This window comes from Sapajus apella, unplaced genomic scaffold (assembly GCF_009761245.1).
Source record: "Sapajus apella isolate SASKATOON/1434 unplaced genomic scaffold, GSC_monkey_1.0 scaffold51, whole genome shotgun sequence".
Classification (NCBI taxonomy): Eukaryota; Metazoa; Chordata; class Mammalia; order Primates; family Cebidae; genus Sapajus; species Sapajus apella.
Genome location: NW_022436991.1, coordinates 11,359,810 through 11,383,634, shown reverse-complemented (window position 1 = coordinate 11,383,634; position 23,825 = coordinate 11,359,810). Strand labels below are relative to the sequence as shown.

Genomic DNA, 23,825 nt, shown 5'->3' with positions numbered 1-23,825 from the left:
CATAATATACTTGTATTGTTTAAGCCACTGAGTTTGTGGTGATTTGTTACAGCAGCAATAGGAAACGAATCCAGGGCCAGATCATTCCTTGTTCATAATTCTTTATATTATTTGGTGGGGGGAGGGTACATTTAGGGTAGTTAGTAGCATCCTGGCCTCTACCCTACAGATACCAGTAGCATCTCCCATCATGACAACCACAAATGTCTCCAGACACTGCCAGATGTCCTCTGGGGACAGTTGTCCCCAAATTCGTAACAGTAGTTCTCTCTGGGATATGGGATTGGAGGAATGGCTTTCACTCCTCTTTTAACATAAAATTTTTAAAACTGTGGTTCTCTCTCACGAGATCTGATGGCTTTAAGTAAAAAGAAAAAAAAATGTGGATCCCCCACCCCTCCACCCCCTGCAGACATTTTTTTTTGGTTTTCAACTGTGGTTTTTTTTTTTTGCCACTTTTAAAAAAAGATTAACCTTGAAAGGTAATATCCCATTTCAGTTTTAGTCGTTATGGATTTTACTTTGGAAGGCAGTTGTATACACCTATGGCTTCCTTTCTGCCTTGTTTTATTGGGGTTTGTTTGACATTGTGAATGTCCTTTTTCCCAAAGATGTGATAGACACACCATTCATTCATTCAGTGTGTATTTTTTAAGTGGCAGGCTGAACTTGGTGCTGGGGAGGAGTGATGACTTTAGAGCTCTCTCTCTGCCCTCGTGGAACCTGTTATCCAGCAGGGAGGAGGACAGTAATGCTCATTGCTTAGAAGACCACAGCCTGCATTGATTGTGTCCGTGGTGTGGGAGTCTTTTGCTCCCATAGTACATGTTTTCTGAAGGAAACTAGCAGAAATCCATGATTAGAAATGGAAAATATCAGATCAATTGGAAATTGTCCTTTGGCTCTCAGCTGGTCGGAGCATTTGCTGTCTTTTTGGTACCTTGAACTATGCCAGATTGGAAGCATTTCTGTTTTCTCCTTGCCTGGCAAGTGGCCTCAGTGAAACATCCTATTAGCCATAACTGCAGGGTTGGACATTACCACGCCAGATCAAGGGAAAGTGACCCTATCAAGGCCTACAAAGCACCGCTGCTTTGAAATGGCTTTGAGAATTACGAGGAGAAAATCTGTGCTTTACGAAAAAGCAAATTAAAAATCCTGCCTGGTATAAGCCTTATTTGAATGACTAGTGGAATTGCAGAATAGCTTCATAGGAAAAAACAAACCCCAGAGTAAAATGGCGAGTGGGAAGTTCCTTCCTGATTTGTATTGTTTTTCCAGTTGCAGACAGGAAACATTCAAGTGTGTTTTCAAGCCCAGAACGTTGGACACAAAGAAGGCTCTGACAAAGCAGAAAAAACCCATATACAAAAAGTTGAGGAACATGGAGCAAAATGTCTGATTCCAAACAATCTAGGCTGGGCATACTGGCTCACATCTAGAGCACTTTGGGAGGTGGAGGTGGGAGGATTGCTTGAGCTCAGGAGTTTGAGACCAGCCTGGGCAATGTAGTGAGAATCCATCTTTATAAAAAAAATTTTAAAAATTTCCTTGGCATGGTGATACACATTTGTCGTCCCGACTACCTGGAAGGCTAAGGTGGGAGGATAGCTTAAGCCCAGGAGTTCGAGGCTGTCATGAGTTGTGATCATGCCACTGCACTCAGCATGGGAGTTAGAGCGAAACCCTGTCTTAAAAAAAAAAATCTGGCCAGGTGCAGCAGCTCGTGCCTGTAATCCCAGTACTCTAGGAGACCAAAGCAGGCAGATGGCTTAAGCTCAGGAATTTGAGACCAGCCTGGCCAACATGGTGAAACCGTGTCTCTTCTAAAAATACAAAAATTAGCTGGGCGTGGTGGCGTGCACCTGTTGTCCCAGCTACCTGGGAGACTGAGGTGGAAAAATCACTTGAGCCCAAGAGGCAAAGGTTCCGGTGAGCTGAGATCGCACCACTGTACTCCAGCCTGGGTGACAGAACGAGACCCTGTCTCAAAAAAAAAAAAAAAAAAAAAAAAAAAAAAAAACTGATTTATCAATTACTATTTTTATGATTGAATTACTGTTTCTACTGTTTGTTTTTTGTCTATAGGTGTCTTGACAGGTTCAGTCTCTTGCCCCTGCCTTGCTTTAATGAATTACAAAAACTCAACCAAACATAACACTTCTTAGTAAAAACCAGCAAGTTTCTGTGGCTTATGTACATGGCCTATTGAATGCGTGCCTTGGCTGATTGTGGAATAATTGCCGGACTTTCCATATCTCTGGTAAAGGTGAACACTGCAGAACCATTCATGATAGCGCCCAGGCTTGCTATCACCAGTCACAGTGATGAGGGAGATCAGGTCATTTGGACCACATTATTGGAAGAGATAGAGACGGTGGCGAGTCCTGAAAATTAAGATGGAGAGCCTACAGGCCAGCAGAAGAATCTTGGTGTGAGGGAGCCATTCCAGTTTGTGCATTATACTCCATTGTCATGATTTGTCACTTAAAAGTAATTTTTCCTGGAGAATTATAGGTTACTTCTAATAATTTCAGGGAACTCTAGTTAGGCTTTGGATTTTTTTTTTCTACGATTGTGTATTTTTCTTCTTCTTTTTTTTTTTTTTCTGAGACAGAGGCTTGCTCTGTTGCCCATTCTAGAGTATAGCGTCGCCATCTTGGCTCACTGCAACCTCTGCCTCCCAGGTTCAAGCTATCCTCGTGCCTTGCCTTCTCATGTAGCTGGGACTACAGGTGTGTGCTACCATGCCTGGCTAGTTTTTGTATTTTTAGTAGAGATGGAGTTGTGTCATGTTGACCAGTTTGGTGTCGAACTCTTGACCTCAAGTGATCTGCCCACCTTGGCCTCCCAAAGTGCTGGTATTATAGGCATGAGCCACTGCACTCAGCCTCTAAAATTGATTTTTAAAAAAATCTAGGCCTGCAGATGTAAAATTGATTTTATTAATGTAATATATATGGTCTCTGCAAACACAGGAAACGGGGAATTTCTTTTTAAACAGCACATTAACATTTTCATATAGTGTATTCAATATATTTTTCAGCCTCCAGATACCTTTTTATGTAAAGTATCTCTGTTAAAGCAAATGGTCCAGTTAATAAAAAAAAAAATGGCAGGAAATATTCTGATTTTCTTTACATTTTGGATACTCTGAGGTATATTGTGCTTCTTTAGAGCTTGACATTGGACCCAGTTCTTTAAGTTAGGCACACTTCACCCCTGGCCATATTACGAATGCTACTTAAAAGTGTAAGTAACATGGTATTTAAAAAAAAACCTCAAAACTGTGTATTCATATAGTTTAAAAAGTCAAATAATATAGTAAAAGGCTCCTCAAAAAATATGGTGGGTTCACTTTCTACTCTCTGAGATTTCCCAGCTCTAGAAGCAACTACTTTGAAATATTAACAGCTTATTGTGACATTTATTTATATTCATAATTACAAGTTATATGTGTAAACTATTCTTTGGGTTATCAAATTAGGTATTGTCTGTTGACTTTCTGTTATGATCAATGAGGGTTTAGGGCCCTTTCCCTCTGCTTCTACTCCCCCATCCTTTCAATACAGTTATATTATAATTTTTCATTATATCACTATTTGATATTTACATTATTATGTCCAATTATTTGCAGCTGAGCATACTAGTACTATGACTGTCTTTCTGTTCCTGTTTCCAGTGTACTTTTTGTTTTTTCTGAAGTAATACTTGTCTCATTTTTATGTTTGCTTTATTTTCTTTGGGACTGTTGCAGCACTGTGTTCATGACTGTTTAACAGCTGCCAAGATCCTATTTCAATTGTTTGTGGTTGTTTATACTTTTTTATTTCCTTTTTTTTTGAGACGGAGTCTTGCTCTGTCACCAGGCTGGAGTGATGGAGTGCAGTGGTGTGACCTTGGCTCACTGCAACCTCTGTCTTCCGGGTTCAAGTGATTCTTCTGCCTCAGCCTCCCAAGTAGCTGGGACTACAGGCGCGTGTCACCATGCCCAGCTAATTTTTGTATTTTTAGTAGAGACAGGGTTTTACCATGTTGGCCAGGATGGTCTCCATCTCTTGAGCTCATGATCTGCCTGTCTCAGCCTCCCAAAGTGCTGGGATTACGGTCGTGAGTCACCACACCTGGCCTGTATTTTTGATTTCAAGTATCAGTGTGAGGTCACTGAAGAAGGAGTTGGGGAAAAAATGCACATGGTTGGTTGTTCTGAGCTGGCTCTAGCATAACCCTGAGCTGTAACTAAATCTCCCACATCTGCTAATAGCGCGCATTGGGATTGTAGAGCAAGGTTTTTCTTTTCTTTTCTTTTTTAAAAAATAATTTTCTCTGAAAAAGGACATTTTTGTTCTGATTCTCAAGTTGAATCTCCTTTTTTTGAACTTGTGAAAATTCTAATAGGCCTTGAGACTTTTCTGTGTACACTCATACTTACAGAAGGAAGTCATTTCAGAGTTGAGGTGGATTCTGTTAGAGATGTGCAGGGCCCCGTCCAGATTCGGGGGTTTTGGCTAGGGAAGAAAGGCAAAAGTTACCCAATCCCCAGTGGTATTTTGCTGAAGGAGGGATGAGGCATTGGCGAGAGGCATGGTGGCGGGGGGTCCTATTGGTGAAGCTATGATGATCTTATGCCAGATGTGTTCTTGCTAGGCTGACAGGTTTCTTTTTAAGTCTGGTTCTTTGACCTCATGGTCAGCTGGAGCCTTGCTTCCCCTCCCTAACTGGTATGACTACCCATGTTTGGCTCTTCAGCAATGCCTGGCACCGTGCATGCCAAGCAAGGTCTAGGGTGGCATATTTTGCCTGTTGCTGCTGGTGGAACTTTTTCATAGAGTTGGGAGTTGGCTGCCTCTGGAAGCTGGGACCTTGACTTTGTCTCCAGGTCCTGATCCTCTGGCCCTGGGAGGGATTTGAGTCAGGGCAGAGTTCCAGCTTCCTGCAGAAACTGGTGAGTGAGCCACCCTGTAGGCATCTCCAGGTGAACTGGGACACTGCCATGATGACAAGTGTTAGAATCCTCCATGGCAATGCCCAGCTCTGGCTAACATGCCGTTGCCCTAAGTGTAGACTGGAGGAGCAGCACACTACTTTCCCTTGCCCACAGTTGGCACTGCTCTGAGCTTAGCAGCATTTGGAGGTCATTCTAGGGGTCTCATTTACTTTCTGGCCCAAGACCTTTTCCTTCTCTTGCATTGGTTCCTGGCCCAGGACCATGCATTCAAATTCACATTCTGAATTTCCAGTTCATTGACGACCTTCCCTTGACTCCCCTCACTGTTCAGAGCTAAAACACACCTTTTACTTTCTCTTTTAAAAGTTTCCTCCATGCCAGGCTTGGTGGCTCATATATGTAATCCCAGCAGTTTGGGAGGCCAAGGCAGGCAGATCAGTTGAGGTCAGGAGTTCGGGACCAGCCTGGCCAGCATGGCGAAACTCCGTCTCTACTAAAAATACAAAAATTAGCCAGGCAAAGTGGCACAAGCCTATAATTCCAGCTACTCAGGAGGCTGAGGCATGAGAATCACTTGAATCTGGGAGGTGGAGGTTGCAGTGAGCCAAAATCACACCACTGCAATCCAGCCTGGGCAACAGAGTGAGACTCTGTCTCAAAAATAAAATAAAATAAAAATAAAAATTGTTATGGCCTGACAATTGAGACTCCACCAGGTTGGAATGTCCCCTTCTGATTGCTGGCCACCATGTTGGTTTAATGGAAGGGTCGATGAAATTAATAGTAGTTAAAACATAACAGAGAAAGTTGTGGAAATACTTTGTTTCTTTTAGAAGTAAGAATGGGGAGGGAAATTGAAGAAGGAACTAATTGTTATTGTGTGTGATGGTGTAGACTTGTGTCTTTGCATAAAGTTTCTGGTTTTGAACTGAAGTTTCAGCTTCTGTGGAACAGTCTTCTCAAAGCCTTGTCTACAGACCTCCTGCAATGGAATTCTGGGCAGGGAGTGGCTGTTAAAAAGGCAGGGTCTATTGAATTAGAATAGACTTTCCAGAGGGACCTGGGAAAGGGCATTTTATGTCAGCGCCCACTGCCCTTGGTGATTCTGTGCCTGTTCAAGTTTGAGAAGCACTGCTTAGGATCATTTGTTCTTGTTTTGGGTTGCTTTTCCCTGCAAAGTTTTGTTTAGTTGTTTTTCTTTGGTTTTGTTTAAATTCCTCTCTGATACAAAAATTGGTAAACTGCCCCCGCCAACCCTTCTAAATTCATTTCTGCCTGATTTGCTTTAAACTCCAGACTAATAATTATTAAACTTTAGGAATTGCCTTTCATTTTTGGATTTCTGACTCTGTGAACTTTAAATTTTTCCCACAGAGCTGAGAAAACAGAAGTCCTCAGTGAAGATCTATTACAGGTAATAAAATATAGTCTATTTTAAATGATCTGTTTAAACAATGGGAAAAAAAAAAAAAAAACCTGGGTGAGAATTGAGGCTTGTGGGGTTTTTTTGTTTGTTTTTTGTTTTTTAAACTGGAAACAATAAAATTAATTAGTGTGGTTTTGAGCAGGAAAGAAAGTTTTGTTGCATGATGATGAAAAGGGGATCTGAAACGCAGCTTCCCAGGTTTGAATCTCAGGTCTGCCTCTTGTTAGTTTTGTGGCCTCAGGGATTTACTGAACTTCCCTGTGCCTCAGTTTCCACTTCTCTAAACTGAGGGAAAGGCCATATCCACCTCATAGGGTTGCTGGGAGGGTTTGATGAGTTAAGCAGGAACAGCACATGATAAGTGCTACATATTAGTGATCTGTTGTTATTATTACCACCACTGCAATCCACAGAGACTGTTTCTGACATGAAACATCCCTTGATTTGCCCTGTGTTCTCCTGCCTCTTTTTTTCAGTCTCTGTTAGAGCAGCTGTGTAGCATTTCCCAGGGGGTTATACATCCCAGGTGGGCAGAACCAGCATTTATTTGCTGTTGTTTCTTGAATACTTTGCACAGGGCCTCAATAGACATGGGTCCTCTCAACGAATATTAAATGAGCACCAAACAAAACCCATTCCAGGCACTGGAGAAATCAGTGAATGAAACAAATCAAGACTCCTGTCCTTGTGGAGTTTACATTCTAGTGGAAATTGGTATCAAAATTAAATTATGGATTTATGTTTGTTCATTTTTTGCTTTTCTCTGGTGGCAAATGAAGAATGCGTGTTAGTTTTCTGACATTTGAAAATCTGGTCATTGCAAGATTTGGGGAAGGTGATGTGGAATCTTCTCCTAAATCTCCCCTTCCACCAGCCCTGAGTCCTGGGGATATGGGCTTGGATCTGAAGAAACGCTGCTCTTTTGAGAAAGAGGCACAAAGCATCTCACTGCGTAAAATGGTTTGGGGTCAAAATGTATTCTGTTTTGAATTTGTTGATTTGTCTTTAAAATAGAAAGCATCCCAAAGGGCCTGCTCTCGTTCTTCATGAGTCATCAGAATACACATTTTTGGCATTCCTTCCTGTAAAAAGCAGCTCTCTTTGCCATAAACAGCCATATTCTAGCAATAGTATTTTGGGAAGCTGCTTATGATGCGTGGGCCCCCTAAGTCAGTGTTTCTTACTGCTGACTGTCCATTCTGCTTTAGAGGTTTATTTAAAACACACACGCACACACACACCCACACCCCAAACCCAATAAGGAATAATTTTGAAAACACAGATCTTGCAATTAAATTGTTGAACATTTATTTTGCTTCTTCTGAGGTACATTGTGTGGAAAGCTCTGTTGCCATGAGCTGGAGAGAGGTCTTTGGCATCCCTGTGGTTTTTTCCACTTGGCAGTTGATCTGGGCCTGGATCATTCATTTATTTGCATTTCTGCCTGGTTCAACCTGGTGCTTTTCTGGTTCTGTAGTTTGTAAACTGATTCATGCCATTCAATGTGATAGCAAGGTGTAGGCAAGATCGTCCCTTTTTCCTGCACATAGATTCAGCTGTGCTTTTCCTGCCAGCATGCAGACACCACAAAAGGAAGAGGATAAATTTGTTCTCTTTTGTCTCTGCCTTGTCAGATTGAGCGACGCCTGGACACGGTCCGTTCAGTATGCCACCATTCCCATAAGCGCTTGGTGGCATGTTTCCAGGGCCAGCATGGCACCGATGCCGAGAGGAGACATGTGAGTATCATATGTGACTCAGAGCCATAGTTCCTGTGTCTCTCTGAGGCTTTTCAACCCCCAGATTGGTTGGTTGTCCTAAGTGACATCAGTGGATTGGCCTTTGGACTGGTACCTTCTGTCACTAAGCATGCTTATGACAACATCCCGACTATAGCATTCTTTCGTGTTTAAGACATCGCTGGGCTGGAAGCCCTACTAACAACAGAATCTTCTCCAGGTGCTCTTAAAGACTCCATGATCATCTGTCATTGATAAGAGAATGCCCATGTTGGTTATACATCTTTTGCTGGCAGAAAGCTGAAAGCCTGTCTTAAATTGATGTAGAAGTAGAAGTAATTTATTGGTTTGCTAACTGAAAAGTCCAGAGGTTAGGTAGACTTCAGGTCAGGCTTCAACTAGCATTTCGGTAATGCAACTAAAAACCTAGTTTCTTTCCTTGGTTCTCCTCTGCCGTCAGTGTCTGCTTTGTCCCTAGACAGTCACCCTCATAATGGCAAGTTGGCTATTGGCAGCATCCATGGGCTGCGTGTTCCTTGAGTGTGGCCAGTGGGAGTGGAGAATCCCTCTCCCAGAAGTTCCTCTCCCCAGCCTGCAGTAATTCCCCTCCCCACCCCCCACCCCCACCTTTTTCATTTTTCTTTTCTTTCTTTTTGTTTCCCCTCCCCTTCGCCTTTCCTTTTCTTTCCTGACAGGGTCTTACTCCATGACCCAGGCTGTAGGGTGGTCATAGCTCACTGCAGCCTCAAACTCCTGGGCTCAAGAGATCCTCCCACTTCAGTCTCCCAAGCAACTGAGACCATAGTGCACACCACTGTGCCTGGCTAATTTTAAAAAAATTTTCATAGAGATGGGGATCTCACTTTGTTACCCAGGCTGATCTGGAACCCCTGGCCTCAAGCAAGCCTCCCTCCTTGGCCTTCTAAAGCCCTGGAATTACAGGCATGAGCTACCATTCTTGGCCCCAGTAGTTTTCTTGATGGAGTGAGAACGCTGCTTTTGGCGCTTTCCATTGTATTGATTTGTATGGAGTCACATTCCCCATTTTTGACTTTTCCTGTTCCACCCTAATTACTATGGATAGCGGGTGAGGAGATGGGATGTGCTGATTGGTTTAAGGTAATTGGGCTCAGCCCTAGAGCATGGGCTATGGTCTTACCTCTAGCTCATAGACTTTATCAAGGCCAGGGTAGATCCCTAAGAAAAATAAGGATACTAGTATAGTGAGGAAGAGGGTGGACTCTAGGAGAGCCCTCCAGTGTCTGTTCCAGGGTCCATTTGTTCAGAGCATTCAGTTCCTAGGTAGAGACAGTGGAGCACTGCAGCCTTTGTTCATGAGGGAGTTCCATTCTTGCTTTTGCAAGTTCCCAGCTCATGAGCGTGCAGTAAATCTTGTTGAAGTGACAGTTTTGGTGACACAGGGAAACTATGATTTGCTGTATTGTCACCAGGTGTCTCAAAAGTGAGAACTGTTAATGGTATGCAGATGATCTGTGTTACCCTTTCATGTTTCCTACAGACTTTTATGGGGCACCTTGGCAGCAGGGTTATTCCGCTCTTACACAACAGTGAGGATTCTGCAATATCAGTCATAGGAATGGAAGTTTGCATACACCTACACTTCCACACTTGCTGCAGAGCTCTGTCCCTCGGAACCAGACCCGGCTACTGGTTCTGCTTCCTGCAGCTCCTTGTCCTTCTCTCGCCATGGCTTCTGCTCTGCTTACCCTTTTCACATTGTTTCCTTAGGTTCTCTGCTTCTCTTCCTTATTCTCCACGTCATAATCTCTTGGCCACCTCCTCTATTCTTATGGCTTCTAAGTGATGTGTTTATGCAGTGACTGCTAAGCCGTTTTCAACCGAGCAAAAAACTTCCACTCTTAAATGTCTGTTTCAGCATGCGTGATCAGTTCTTCTGTGTTGACTCTCTGAATTCCATCCACCCTTTTATGTGAGCTGGAAACTGTGGAGCTTTCTTATATTCCCTGTTTTATTTTAAATTTTTTTCAAGACGGGATCTCACTCTGTTGCCCATGCTGGAGTGGAGTGGGCCAGTCCCAACTCATTGTAGCATTAACCTCCTGAGCTCAAGCCATCCTCCCACCTCAACCTCTCTAAGTGGCTGGGACTACAGGATTGTACTACCAAGCCTGGCTAATTGTTTTTTTTTTTTTTTTTTCTGTAGTAGAGATGAGGACGAGGTCTTATCTGTTGCCAGGCTGGCCTTCAACTCCTGGGCTCAAACAATTCTCCCGCCTTGGCGTCCCAAAGTGTTGGGATTACAGGCGTGAGCTACTGTGTTGGGCTTCCCTTTTATTTTATTCTCCAAATCCCATAACTGCCTGATTAGCAAGTCCTTTGATTTCTCTCTGTGAGTCTTTTAAATTCCTTACCTCCACTCCATCTCTACCACCTTGGCCTTAATGCAAGACCTGACTCCCTCTCACCTGGACTGTTGTAGTCACCTCCTGAGCTACAGTTCCTGTCTATAATGTCCTTTCCAGTGTGTCTTCAACCTGATCACCGAGTCAGTTGCCTGAAATACAGATCAATTTGATCATCCTCCTGCCTAAAAAAAAAAAAAAAATCCTGGCTTAGTGGTTCTTATCAGGGGCCAGAATTACACCCCTGGGGGTATATGGAAATGTGTAGAGACAGTTTCAGTCATCACAGGGACTGGCAGACACCACTGGAATTGGGAAGGTGAACCAAGATGCTAAACTTTTTTTTTTTTTAGAGGCGGAATCTTGCTCTTTTGCCGAGGTTAGAGTGCAGTGGCAAGATCCCGGCTCACTGCAACCTCTGCCTCCCGGATCAAACGATTCTTCTGCCTCAGCTTCCTGAGTAGCGGGACTGCGGGTGCATGCCTCCAAGCCTGGCTAATTTTTGTATTTGTAGTAGAGACAGGATTTCACCATGTTGGCCAGGTTGGTCTTGAATTCCTGACCTCAAGTGATCCTCCCTCTTCGGCCTCCCCGGCCTCCCGAAGTTCTGGGATCACAGGCATCAGCCACTGTGCCTGGCCAAGATGCTAAATGTTTTGTAGTGCCTGGTGAAGTAGTTCCACACAAGGAAGTATCTGAATGCTAGAAGTGCCTCTTCTGAGAGACACTGGCTGGTTTCCATTGCCTGGGATAAAGTCCATGCTCTTTAGGTGACCTAAGCCCTTTCTCAGCTGATTCCATTTCTCCTTATCAGCTTCATTGTCTCCTGCTTCTTCCCATTCATACTGTATCACAGCCACATAATACTCACCAGTCCCCAGATATGTCACTGTCACTCACAATTCTATCTAGTTCCTGTTGTCTGCTTTGAGACACAGTCCAAGTGTCACATATATTTAGTAGAAACAAATATTTATTAAACACCTACTATGTACAAGTGCTAGAGATATAAAATGAATGAAATGTAAGTTTTCATGATCTTGTGGGGAGATACATACAAATGGATCATTATAAAACAAGATGCTTAATGAAACATGCACAGGATGTTATGGGAGGCCCAGAATGGGTACCAAAGAAATAGGGAGGTAGTCACTGGAGGACATGGTGTTTGCACTATAAAGGAGGGAAGTAAGTGGCAGGTGGGGCAAAAGTGCTTGGCCCTCATTTCTGAAACATAATACTTTAGCTTTCCTTTTCCAATGTTAAACAAAAGTGCCAGCCACAGGGCTTTGAGGATGCCTACACTTTGCACTTAGGAGGAGAAGTAACCACAACAGTGGTGAGAAAAGGCTAAAATGGAGAAAATTATAGCAGTCTCTAGGGCTCTAGAAAACACTGGAGGAGCCTCCTAAAGGCCTCATCACTTGCTCCCTGCATGGGAAGATGCAAGGATTGAAGGGAAGAGACATGGGGCGGGTGACCTTCTCAGCCCAGCCACCACTGACACGGCAGAATTGTCAGGGGTCAGATAAGATAGATTATTAGCTTATTGTTTCTTTTTGTGTGATTGGCATGCATTTTACAAATGAAGTCTTACAGAGCTTTTAAAATTCATCCTTGGCCAGGCACAGCGCTGTACACCTGTAATCCCAGCACTTTGGGAAGCCAAGGCGGGCAGGTTGCTTGAACTCAGGAGTTTGATACCAGCCTATGCAACATGGCAAAACCCTGTCTCTCCAAAAAATACAAAAATTAGCCATGCATGGTGGCCCATGCCTGTAGTCTCAGCTACTTGGGAGGCTGAGGTAGGAGGATGGCCTGAGCCCTGGAAGTGGAGGTTGCAGTGAGCTGAGATCGCATCACTGCACTCCAGCCTGGGTGACAGAGCCAGACCCCGTCTCAAAAAAAAAAAAAAAAAAAAAAATTTATTCCTGATGATAGAAAGCTGTTCACTTCTAGGAAACACAAAGCCCTCTCTGTGGAGGAGTTCAGTGTTGATACTTGATTAATGAGCCCATATGTTAAGCAGAATTTCCTAATTTATGTACATGGAAAACAGGATTGTTGTGGCTTTGGGGTCAGTTCTGGGAAACCACAAAGCTGTTTACAGCTGCGATCTTGAATGATACTTGTCAAAATAGACTTCTCTATTATTTTTTTCATAGATTTCTAGAGTTCCAGAGTTGCATAGTATATTTGTCTTGATTATTGCATTGATCTTTATTAGGTATTTAACTTCCTTTAGAAAGCCAGCATAACCATAAGATAGGAATTATTCCCTATTATTCTCATATCTTCCTTGTCCAGAAATGGGGCAGCTGGGAATAGTCTCCTTGGAGCGCAGATGGAGCCCATTATTTATGTATTTGAAAATAATTTTGTGGGAAGCCAAGGTGGGAGGATTGCTTGAGACCAGGGGTTTGACACCAGCCTGGGCAACATAATGAGACCTTGTCTCTACAAAAAAAAAATAATTTGGGGAGAGGGGAAATGGGTAAATGCCTTTGTTGTTTATTTTAAAATTTCAGTTTACTATTTTGAATAGGTTCTATATTTACCTGGTCAAAATTCAGAATATACAAAGGAACTTAAAGTGAAGTGTCTCCCAGCCCATTTCCCTAGGCGCCCGGTTCTTTCCTCCAGAGCCACCACTCCTCGCAGTTTGTTGTATAGTCTTACAGAGACATTCTGTCCAGTATAAGCCAGTACATGTGTGATTGTATCAGATGGAGCCTTTTGGAGGCAGAAGAGTCAGGTGACATGCCAGGAGTGGACCCTGCGCTTTTAACATGAATGCCCTTTCTACTGCACAGGTGAAATTACATGGGGTGCTGCAGAATTGAAAGCGTTTTTTGTTAGCAGATTATGACATAACCAGCTCACTTATACTTGGCCAGCCCTCTTCTGCACTTATTCTGAGATAAGCGATAAGAAGCTGAACAGGTGCCTGGGCCATCAGCACTCAGGTCTGGCCCTCCTGCCTCTCCCTAAGGTGCCTGGCCAGTCCACTTAACCTCCCTTGGCTTTGGGTTCCTTGACTGTACGATTAGAACATTAGGTCAGGTGATTCTGTGGTCATTGCCAGTTGAAAAACAAATCTCTGATAGGAAAATGAGTGGCTTTGTATTCAAAAACATTACAAAAACTGTTTGGATATTTAGCTCGAAGTTTTTAGGTGTTTAAATAAAGCTACATTTTAGAATTATAGTCAAATTAAGAGCCAGTTTAGGCTGGGTGCGGTGGCTCAAGCCTGTAATCCCAGCACTTTGGGAGGCCGAAGAGGGCAGATCACTTGAGGTCAGGAGTTTGAGACCAGCCTGGCCAACACGGTGAAACCCTGTTTCGACTAAAAGTACAAAAATTAGCTGGGTGTAGTGGCGTATGCATGTAATCCCAATGCCTTGGGAGGCTGAGGCATGAGAATCACTTGAACCTGGGAGGTGGTTGCATTGAGCCAAGATTGGCCCACTGCAGTCTATCCTGGGCAACAAGAGCAAGACTGTGCCTCAAAAAAAAAAAAAAAAAAAAAAAAAAAATCCAGTTTAATAACTGGTGTTCTAGTAAAAGCTTTTGAAATTGAGTGCTTTATTGTATTTACCAATTGGGATAACCATTTAGAGAGCAAGGTCTGTATCTCTCTCATGTCCCCAGGCCCTTGAACATAGTGTGCTTTGATTCATTAATAATAATAGGAACAGGCTGGGTGTGGTGGCTCACGCCTGTAACCCCAACACTTTGGGAGGCTGAGGCATGCAGATCGCTTGAGCTCAGGAGTTCAAGATCAGCCTGGCCAATGTGGCCAAACCCCATCTCTACTAAAAATACAAAAATTAGCCAGACATGGTGACACAGGCCTATAATGTCACCTACTTTGGTGGCTAACACAGGTGAATTGCTTGAACCTGGAAGACAGAGGCTGAAGTGAGCCAAGATTGCACCACTGCATTGCAGCCTAGGTGACAGACTGAGACCCTGTCTCAAAAAATAAATAAATAAATAAAGTAATAATAGGAACAGCAACAGCAGCAGTGATAATAGCAGCTAACGTTTACTGAATACTTACAATGTGCAAGGTACTTGATATATTTTCTTTAGTCAACAGATAGCCCCAAACTGAAACAGAGAGATTGTCATGCAGCTAATACCTGTGAGCCCAGAACCTGAACCCACACAGGGTGACTTCTACCTGTATAATTTGCCTGGAGGGAGAAATCAATGAAGGATGATCTGAAGATCATTGAGAATGGGTATCAAATAATAATGAGAAAAAAAAAAAACACACTGTCTTATGTCTTCCAGAAAAAACTGCCTCTGACAGCCCTTGCTCAGAATATACAAGAAGCATCGACTCAGCTGGAAGACTCTCTCCTGGGGTAAGAGGGCTGCTTTCAGAGTGCCAGGCGCCATTTAGGTTGGTGGAAGTGGCTGGGCCAGGTGGTGTATATAGGACCAGAGGCACTGTGGGCACTGATGACATGGCTCATCTGCTAGGAGACCAGCTCAGACTCCTTGGGAGAAAGTGGGGTCAAGGCCACCGGGTTGCTGGAGAATCTTTCTTTTAGTAGGTGTCAGGCTGGAGTTGGATGGCAGAAAGGGCCATTAACAAAAAAGCAACTGGTAGGGTCAATGCCTATTCCCCTAATCTTGGACAGAAAGAATGTGGTCCCTTCCCTGTTCCAGGTGTTGACTCAGATTTAGAAACTCTGACCAGACCCTTTCAGTTCTTAGAGTCACACATCCTTTACAGGTGGTCGCCAAACTATCCATGATAGTTATCTAAAAAGAGTGTGTTTTCTGAATTATTTGTTTTTTGGTTTTTTTTTTTTTTTTTTTTTTTTTTTTAACAATTGGCAGGTATTACTTAAATAATTTAAAAATATAAATAATAAAGCAGTTTTTATTCTGGGAGGGAAGGTTTACCCTTCCTTCTGTCTGTTCCTGCAGCGAGGCTGGTGTCCTCTAATCCTGTCTGCTCTCTCCAGCTGTGACATGGGCCCTGCTTCTCAGCGGATGAGCCCTTTAGACTTTTCAGTGCATTTCTTAGCGTCTGCAATTCTCTCTCTGTCCTTTGGACAATAGTTTTCTCCTACTCTTCACCATTCCTTTCTCCTATCTGCTCCCATGTTTGGGGGCCCTGGGAGGAGGGTGGCCTGTGCCCACCTGCCAGCATCCTCCTTCCCTCTAGCCTGGAAGTTTTTCCTGTTTGTGCTTCCTCATTCTGTTGCCATCGTCATCACACTGGAGTGATGCTGTGTGCTAACATGGTTATAAGTGTTTTCCAAGTAATAGCTCATTTAATCCTCAAAACAACCTAGGAGGTAGGTAATACCAGCACTTAGAACCCTGTTGGCACACAGCATCACTCCCATTTTATAGGCGAGGATACTGACAGAGAGGGCAGGGAAATTGCCTGGGACCACACAGTGGGAGAAGAGCAAAGCCTGTGTTCAGACTTGGGCAGCTTGGCACCAGAGAGCATGTTCCTAACTATGACACTGTGGCTACCTCACACAGTACCACATGCATTTCTGGTGTCAAAAGAACCCCACAGAGAGCTGGCAAGGGAGGGTGGGAAGGAAAGGAAGGAGGCGGGATGGGAGAGAGACCATGGAGTTACTTTGTAACTGCACGTGTACTTCATATGATATCAGCTGCATGTTTGCAAGAAAAGTAAAAGGAAACATGATGTTCATGTAGCAGGGCCCTTAAGTGTTAGCTGGCTAGCTCATCTGCACAGTCAAAAGGAAGCCTTGCTGAGGCTGGACTCACAGACGTAAGATAATGTAATAAATTTGATGTCTAATTTAAAAGATTTTCAGGGTATTTTGTGAACACTTGGTTTTCACCTGACTTGAGAACCTAATTCTTGAGTAATTTGTGGTCTCACTGTTCACACATCCTTCTGCCACCCTCACACACAAAGTACATGCCTGAGACAGTCATTTTTATTTTAAAGTGCAAATCTGTGGACTCATGTTTTAGGCAACACCCTAAATTTATAATATTTTAAAGGCTCTGTTAGGTAGCACCCTAATGCATTCCTGTCATATAGCAGGCAGTACTGCATCCACACGATAATCCAGTGCCTGATTTAATGACCACATGCTCATTGTTGGGGTGTCTTGTTTTTAAAGGAAGATGCTGGAGACATGTGGAGATGCTGAGAATCAGCTGGCTCTCGAGCTCTCCCAGCATGAAGTCTTTGTTGAGAAGGAGATCGTGGACCCTCTGTATGGTATAGCCGAGGTGGGTGCTTCTCTGTGCAGCATGGAAGAGCTGAGAGTGGTGTGGGCTGGACAGTGAATGTTAAAATGTTAACAGTAGTTGCTGGGTTTAACATGCGCTGCTTTTTGGAAATAAGGGGAGTTAATTGAAGTTACAAAATCCTTTGCCTAAGAGAAAAAACATTTGTAAATACTGTATTTTAAGATGGTTAACCTAAAAGCCCTGAAGTGCATCTCATGTGGTACGTTCTTCTTTTTAGGTGGAGATTCCCAACATCCAGAAACAGAGGAAACAGCTTGCAAAATTGGTGTTAGACTGGGATTCAGTCCGAGCCAGGTAACGCAAGGCTTGAGCCAGCAATGCAGGATTGTGTCCCATCCTCAGCAGCTGTCACCATTCCAACCACAGGGGAGAGGAAGACCACTGACAGTGGACACAATGGAAGTGGTCACCAGTTCGTGCACTTGACCCCCAGACTGGGTGCCAGCCTCCCAGCACCTCCTCTAGGCCTTGTTCTCTCAGCGTGGCAGTGGGGATTTCGTTAGAACATCCTGTTCTTAGTGAGCCAGCAGTGAAAGGAAATAATCTAAGGAAAATGAAGTGAGTATATTTAATGACAGAGGGGACCGTGGCAGCTCTAAGGGCACAACTCTTAGAATGTAGGAGTAAGCATATCTGTGGCGCTGACTGCTTATGAGGGTCCCGCCATGTCACAAACCCTGTGTACTTGTAATACCTTCAGTACCAAGAAAGGAGGCACTCACATGGGAGGAACTCATGTAAACCCATGTAACCAAGTCAGTGCTGCTGATGTGGGGACTGATGCCAGCGAAGGAGTCTGTCATGATTCAGGGCTGGACTGCTGCCTCTGCTCTGTCCTTGATGAAGATTTTGGCTTTTTTTTTTTTTTTTTTACTTTTGTGACAAGGTCTTGCTCTGTTGCACCTGGCTGGTACGATCATAGCTTACTGCAGCCTCAAATTCCCAGACTCAGTAGATCCTCCTGCCTCAGCAAGTAGCTGGGACTATAGGCACATGCCACAGTGCCTGGCTACTTTTACAAATTTTTTGTGGAGATGGTATCTAGCTGTGTTGCCCAGGCTAGTCTTGAACTCCTGGCTTCAAGCAGTCTTCCCACCTTGGCCTCCCAAAGTGCTGGGATTACAGGCGTGAGCCATGGTGCCTGGCCCTCGGTGGAGTTTCCGTCAGTAACTTAACATATCTTTCTTCTCAGGCATGTGAGAGTTGGGAATGGGGAAACAGGCACCACCAACCTGAGACCTGTTTCCTACATTATCACAATGGTTGACAAACCTCTTCTGTAAAAGGCCAGATAGTAAATCTTTCTGGCGCTGTAACCCAGTTGCTCCCTGTTGTAACTGCTTAACTCTACTGTTGTAGTGTAAAGGTAGCTATGGGCAATGCATAAATGAATGAGCGTGGCTGTGTTCCAATAAAACTTTATTTACAAAAACAGGTGACTTGGCTGACCTCAGCTTTGTTTGTTGGCTCCTTTCTTTTTATGAGACGGAGTCTCGCTCTGTCACCAGGCTGGAGTTCTGTGGCACGATGGCTCACTGCAGCCTCCGCCTCCTGGGTTCAAGTGATTCTTCTGCCTCAGCCTCCTGAGTAGCTGGGACTACAGGCACGCACCACCACACCCAGCTAATATTTGTATTTTTAGGAGAGATAGGATTTCACCTTGGCCAGGATGGTTTCAATCTCCTAACCTTGTGATCCACCCGCCTCAGCCTCCCAAAGTGCTGGGATTATAAGCATGAGCCACTGTGCCCGGCCTTAGCTCTTTTCATCCTCATTGCAGTCCTGAACCAGGTATGATTATTTCTATTTGACACATGTGTGGTGATAGAGGTATCATTTATTGAGTTCTGTGTCAGATGCTTTTATTATAAATTTATGGCTGTGATAAAATGGCTGCATTTCCTTGTTTCTAAGAAGCAGTTGAGTATTATATGCATCACTGATTTAATATCAGGTTATTTGGAGAAAATAAAGAAATGCCAGTTTATTAAATGTACAAATCAGTTGTTAAGATTAGTCCTAAGAAATGTTGAGATGAGAAAAGGTATGTCTAGGAATTCCCACATGGTGTGTGTGAACTCTACTAGTACAATTATCAAGTAACTTACCTGACACTTGCCACATGCCAGAGATTGAGCTACTTTCATTGTATGTCAGCCCATTTGACTCTCTCGCCAATCCCTGTTCATTTGTTCATCTATGTTTTAACAGATATCAGTTGGGTGCTCAGTGTGCACCAGACTTTGTGTTAGACACTAAGTGCGTAGACCTCTCCATGTGACTTGGAGGGAACAGCGTAGAGGTTAGTGTAACATTTCCTACGTTTGAGAGGAGACTTGTTTTGCAGATAAGGGAGGGACTTGCATATATTATCTATATGACTTTGCGCTTCAAGAGCATAAATTGCAGTGCTGGGATTCTGACAGCAAAGTCCACTGTCTCCTGGTCATGTGTACATGTGGTGTTTGTCACGTGGCCTGGAGTGCAGTGGTGTGATCATAGCTCACAGCAGCCTCAAACTTCTGGGCTCAGTGGATCCCCTTGCCTCAGCCTCTCGTAGCTGCACACCACCACATCCGGCTACTATTTTTTTTTTTAAGATGGAGTCTTGCTCTGTCGCCCAGGTTGGAGTGCAGTGGCACAATCTTGGCTCAGTGCAACCAAGATGCCAAGTTCTAGTGATTCTCCTGCCTTAGCCTTTTTAGTAACTGGGATTACAGGCGTGTACCACCACACCTGGCTGATTTGTATTTTTAGTAGAGACGAGATTTCACCATGTTGGCCAGGCTGGTCTCAAACTCCTGACCTCAAGTGGTCTGCCTACCTTGGCCTCCCAAAGTGCTGGGATTACAGGCGTGAGCCACTGTACCCAGCCCCAGCTACTATTTTTATCTTTAATAGAGATGAGATCTCAGTATGTTGCCCAGGCTGATCTCAAACCCCTGACTTCAAGTGGTCTGCCTGCCTTGGCCTCCCAAAGTGCTGGGATTACAGGCATGAGCCACTGCACCCAGTCCCAGCTACTATTTTTATGTTTAGTAGAGATGAGATCTCAGTATGTTGCCCAGGCTGGTCTCAAACTCTGGCCGCGAGTAAACCTATCTCCTTAACCTCCCACAGTGTTGAGACTACAGGTATGAGTCACCATGCCTGGCCTGTACGTGTGATTGGAATCCTGTAGCTGAGACTGCAGGCCACCCTGCAATACATTTTTGCTCAGGAGAAGGAAGAATGTTCTACTGATTAAACAAGGCAGCAAATGCTTCCTCACTAGAGCTGGTTGAGCAGTATTATAGATGTTTATCTAACAAGAATTTTGCATCGTGAGTGCATGTATCACCCATAGGTGATTTTAATACTGATTCTTGATCTTGCATTCATGGTCTTGTTCGCTTAATTACAGTAGGTATTAGAGAAGCTGAAACAATTGAATATTTCCAATTTTTTCTTATTCCTGTAGCTTTTCCCTGGACAAAAAAATGGTAATAAGTAGGAATCCATTACATGCCAGACATCATATGCTTTTGCACATGCACATGTGTATTTTTCTTGCCTTTCCTCCTCATGACAGTTCTGCTTGGCAGACAGTGTTTGTGATAGTTTTGTAGATGAGGCAACTGCAATGCAGAGAGGCTAAGTCACTATCTAGGTCACATAACTAGTTAAGATAAAGCTGAGCTCCAGACTTGGACATGTCAGACTCTGGAGTCCATGCCTCATTCACAGCATAGCATCTCCAGTTTTGCACTGGCAGACTGGCTGAAGCCTTTCGGTGGAGGAGTATGTCATGTCAGGGACACAAAGTGGGCAGAACAAAGCGTTTTGGGGCAATGCAGCAGTCTAGAAAGTTTAATAAGTAGCTAACATGGGTTTTCATGCTGCATTTTATAACATCTGTGTTTGCATTTAAAGTGATAGAGCTTTGCACAACACAGACTTACCCATTTTCAAACAGAAGGATTAAATTCAAAACACATTTGAAAATCAAAGGAAATTGTTTTCTATGATTATTTCCCACTTATCCCCTATTATTACTAGTTTCTTTTTTTATTTTTAGTGCTTTCATAGCTACTGATTGATACTTACATTATTATTGTTGTTGTTTGTAGACATGGAGTCTTGCTATGTTGCCCAGGCTGGTGTCAAACTGCTGGCTCAAGTGATCCTCCCACTTGAGCCTCCCAAAGTGTTGGGATTCCAGGCATTAGCCACTGTACCTGGCCTAATATGTTCTGCTTCACTGACTCTGGAAGTTCTGGCATTTACTTGCTGAAAGTAATCACAGGTCACAGATAAGTATGGTAGTAGGAAGAGCCACAAGGAATCCTCAAGAGCAGGAGCTGATTCCCAGTGGCACAGGCAACATTTCAGGTCAAAGCAAGAGACCAAGGAGAGCACCTTGCTCTCCTTCAGTGGCGAGGATTCCATGATTGCCTCCGTAGGAAAGGGATTCCACAGATTTCTTTCCAGCAGTGGAGTTTGTGTGAGACAAGATGTGGTTGGTTATGTTCAGGGCAGACCACTCATGAGTCCTGCCATGGTGGGAAGCTAAAGTCTCCTTTTGCCTGCTTCCGTTCTTAGAGAATAAGCTCAAGAGAAGTTGGCATCTTGGGCAGTGATACCCCTTCCAGGTGGAATCACTTTTGGGGAAGGATCTGTCTCCACTAGGTCCTACCTCCAGCTGTTGAGTATACACAGCTGGTTCTCAGATGCTGGCAACCCCTTTGTTTTGCAGGTGGAACCAAGCTCACAAATCCTCAGGAACCAACTTTCAGGGGCTTCCATCAAAAATAGATACTCTAAAGGAAGAGATGGATGAAGCTGGAAATAAAGTAGAACAGTGCAAGGTATGAGAATTCCCTGATAAATGTGTACTTGCATCTATCTTTCACTTTTTGCAAATGAGGGATGAAGGGTCAAATGTAAGTTATTTAATGTTTTCAGTAATTTGTATCAGAGTATTTTGAATGATTTTAAAGGTAGGTTTTATTTTCTTCTTTCTTATTCTATAAGACTATATTATTTTGTGATCAGAATAAAACATTTTAAATAAATTCAAGTAGGATATTTTTTAAAACTTGACAAGATATCTAAGCTTACTTAAAGATGAAGGCAGAAAAAAGGAAAGAAAACCATAGCAAAACATATCATAAAGTTACAGCAATTAAACCTGCATAAGAAAAACAAAAAAAAAAAGTAAGAAAAAAGTAAAACTGCGTAAGACGCATTAAAATAGATCAGTGAAATAGTATAGGTTTTCTAGAATTTAATGCTATTATATTGTAAGATTTAATATATAGTAAATGGCTCATCATATATCCTTGGAGAAGAGAAGATTACTTTTTAAATGTTACATGAACAGTTGGTTTGCAATTTGGGAGAAATATAACTTTTCATCTCATAAATTACAGGTTAATTAGATGATTAAGTGATCTCATTCTCTCTGCATCTATCTGTGTAGGTAGATGTTCATTCTGAATGTTATTTGAGGTGGGAAATTATTTGAACTGGTAAAGGAATAGGTCTTTATTATAGTGAGTCTCTGGAAAATTCAGAGTCTAAGTCTGGATTTACTTAGACTTTTCCTGCTTTTATTTTTTTATTATTTAAAAAAAATTTTTTTAATTTCATGCTAATATTAAGACTGTTATATTTTAGTTTATTTAGGTCATGACATACTTTGCTTTTCAAATAGCAAACCTTGATCAATTAACTGAAATTAAATGACTTGGTTGAAATAATACAGTAGATAAAAATATAAAAATATAATATAAAAATAATATAGTGGGTAGAAATTGAAACTAAACTCACAAAGTTATGCCTTTGTTTTAAAAAGTTTTTGTGTTTAAAAGATGATGCCCAGATAAATGCTTTTAATAAAATAATGTCATATTGGTTTATTTGTAGTCTGAAGAGTTGTAACTTTGTCAGTGTCATTTACCCAACAGTCTTCTTAATATCTGGTTTAACCTAGATCTTGGCTATTAGCTACTTATTGCACACAAATTTGGGTAGAGGTTTGGGAAGTCATCACGGGCTGATATCTCTTCTCTCAACTTCCATTCTTGTCAGTATTTCAAATGGTAAAAACTTGTGAAAATATTCTCTGGCTCCTTCTCTTTATGCTACCTTATGGGTAATTTCCTCAGATCTGTGTTCTCTTTCACTGACTCTTTCTTTAGCTAGGTCTGATCTGCTCCTCCAATAACATTGAGTTTTTAATTTCATTGACTATTTTCCATTTCTGAAGTTCTGATTCTTTAAATCTGCCCTTTTGTTACTACATTATTCTTCTCTAGTGTTTCTTTCTTTTAGACCATTTAAAATATACTTATTTAATAGTCTCTGTTAATTCCGTTTTCCGAAGTTCTCTATGAGAGTGGTAGGAGTTTGCTTATGGTGGATTATTTCCTCATGTGTTTTGTAATTATTTATTTTGAACTCATTATAAGAGGGGCTTTATCTGTGGGACTATCAGGGATTGGGAATGAGGCTTCCCAGACAGTTACCAGTCCAGGTCCATTTTTAATTAAACTTAAATCAGTTTGGGGTTTCTGGGACCACATGTCAGTAAATTTAAACTTCAAACCCTCATGAAAGCAGGTCTGTGTTTGTGAAATCTATTGACCATTGTTTCTCGGACCTAAAGCCCATTCCAAAACAGATATACTTCCCTCTGATTTCCATGTGATGCTAAGTGCATTTGTTTTAATCCCTTCTTTCATGGAGAGTACAGTTCTTCAGGAATCTTATCTTTATGCATGATACATGTGTACTTGTTTCTGACCTTACCAGGCCTCAAGGCTTCAAATATCTTGGTCACCAAGACTGGCACAAAGCTACCCCAGGTCATCCTCAACTTCCATTCATGCTTAGAGTTCTGACTTTTTCTTTCTTTCTGCTTCTTTTTCTTCTTTCTCTCTTTGTGCATGTGCATATGGTGGGGTTGGAAGGAGTCAAGGAATTTACTTTATTTCTTTCCCAGTTATTCTAAAAAGATGTTCATTTCTCCTAACTAGCATTTCCAAGTTTTTATCATAAATGGGAGGCCCTTCACACTA

General features: G+C 42.7%; 1 protein-coding gene across 1 annotated transcript in view; it reads left to right on the top strand.

Annotated features, from left to right (window-relative positions):
• The window catches only part of ARHGAP17 (Rho GTPase activating protein 17), a 93,896-nt gene that overhangs the window by 28,657 nt on the left and 41,414 nt on the right, over positions 1-23,825 (top strand). Inside the window, 6 exon segments of the mRNA XM_032242993.1 lie at positions 6,323-6,362; positions 8,009-8,113; positions 14,797-14,870; positions 16,632-16,743; positions 16,982-17,058; positions 21,500-21,611. Of these exon segments, the coding sequence (XP_032098884.1) occupies positions 6,323-6,362; positions 8,009-8,113; positions 14,797-14,870; positions 16,632-16,743; positions 16,982-17,058; positions 21,500-21,611 (520 nt within the window).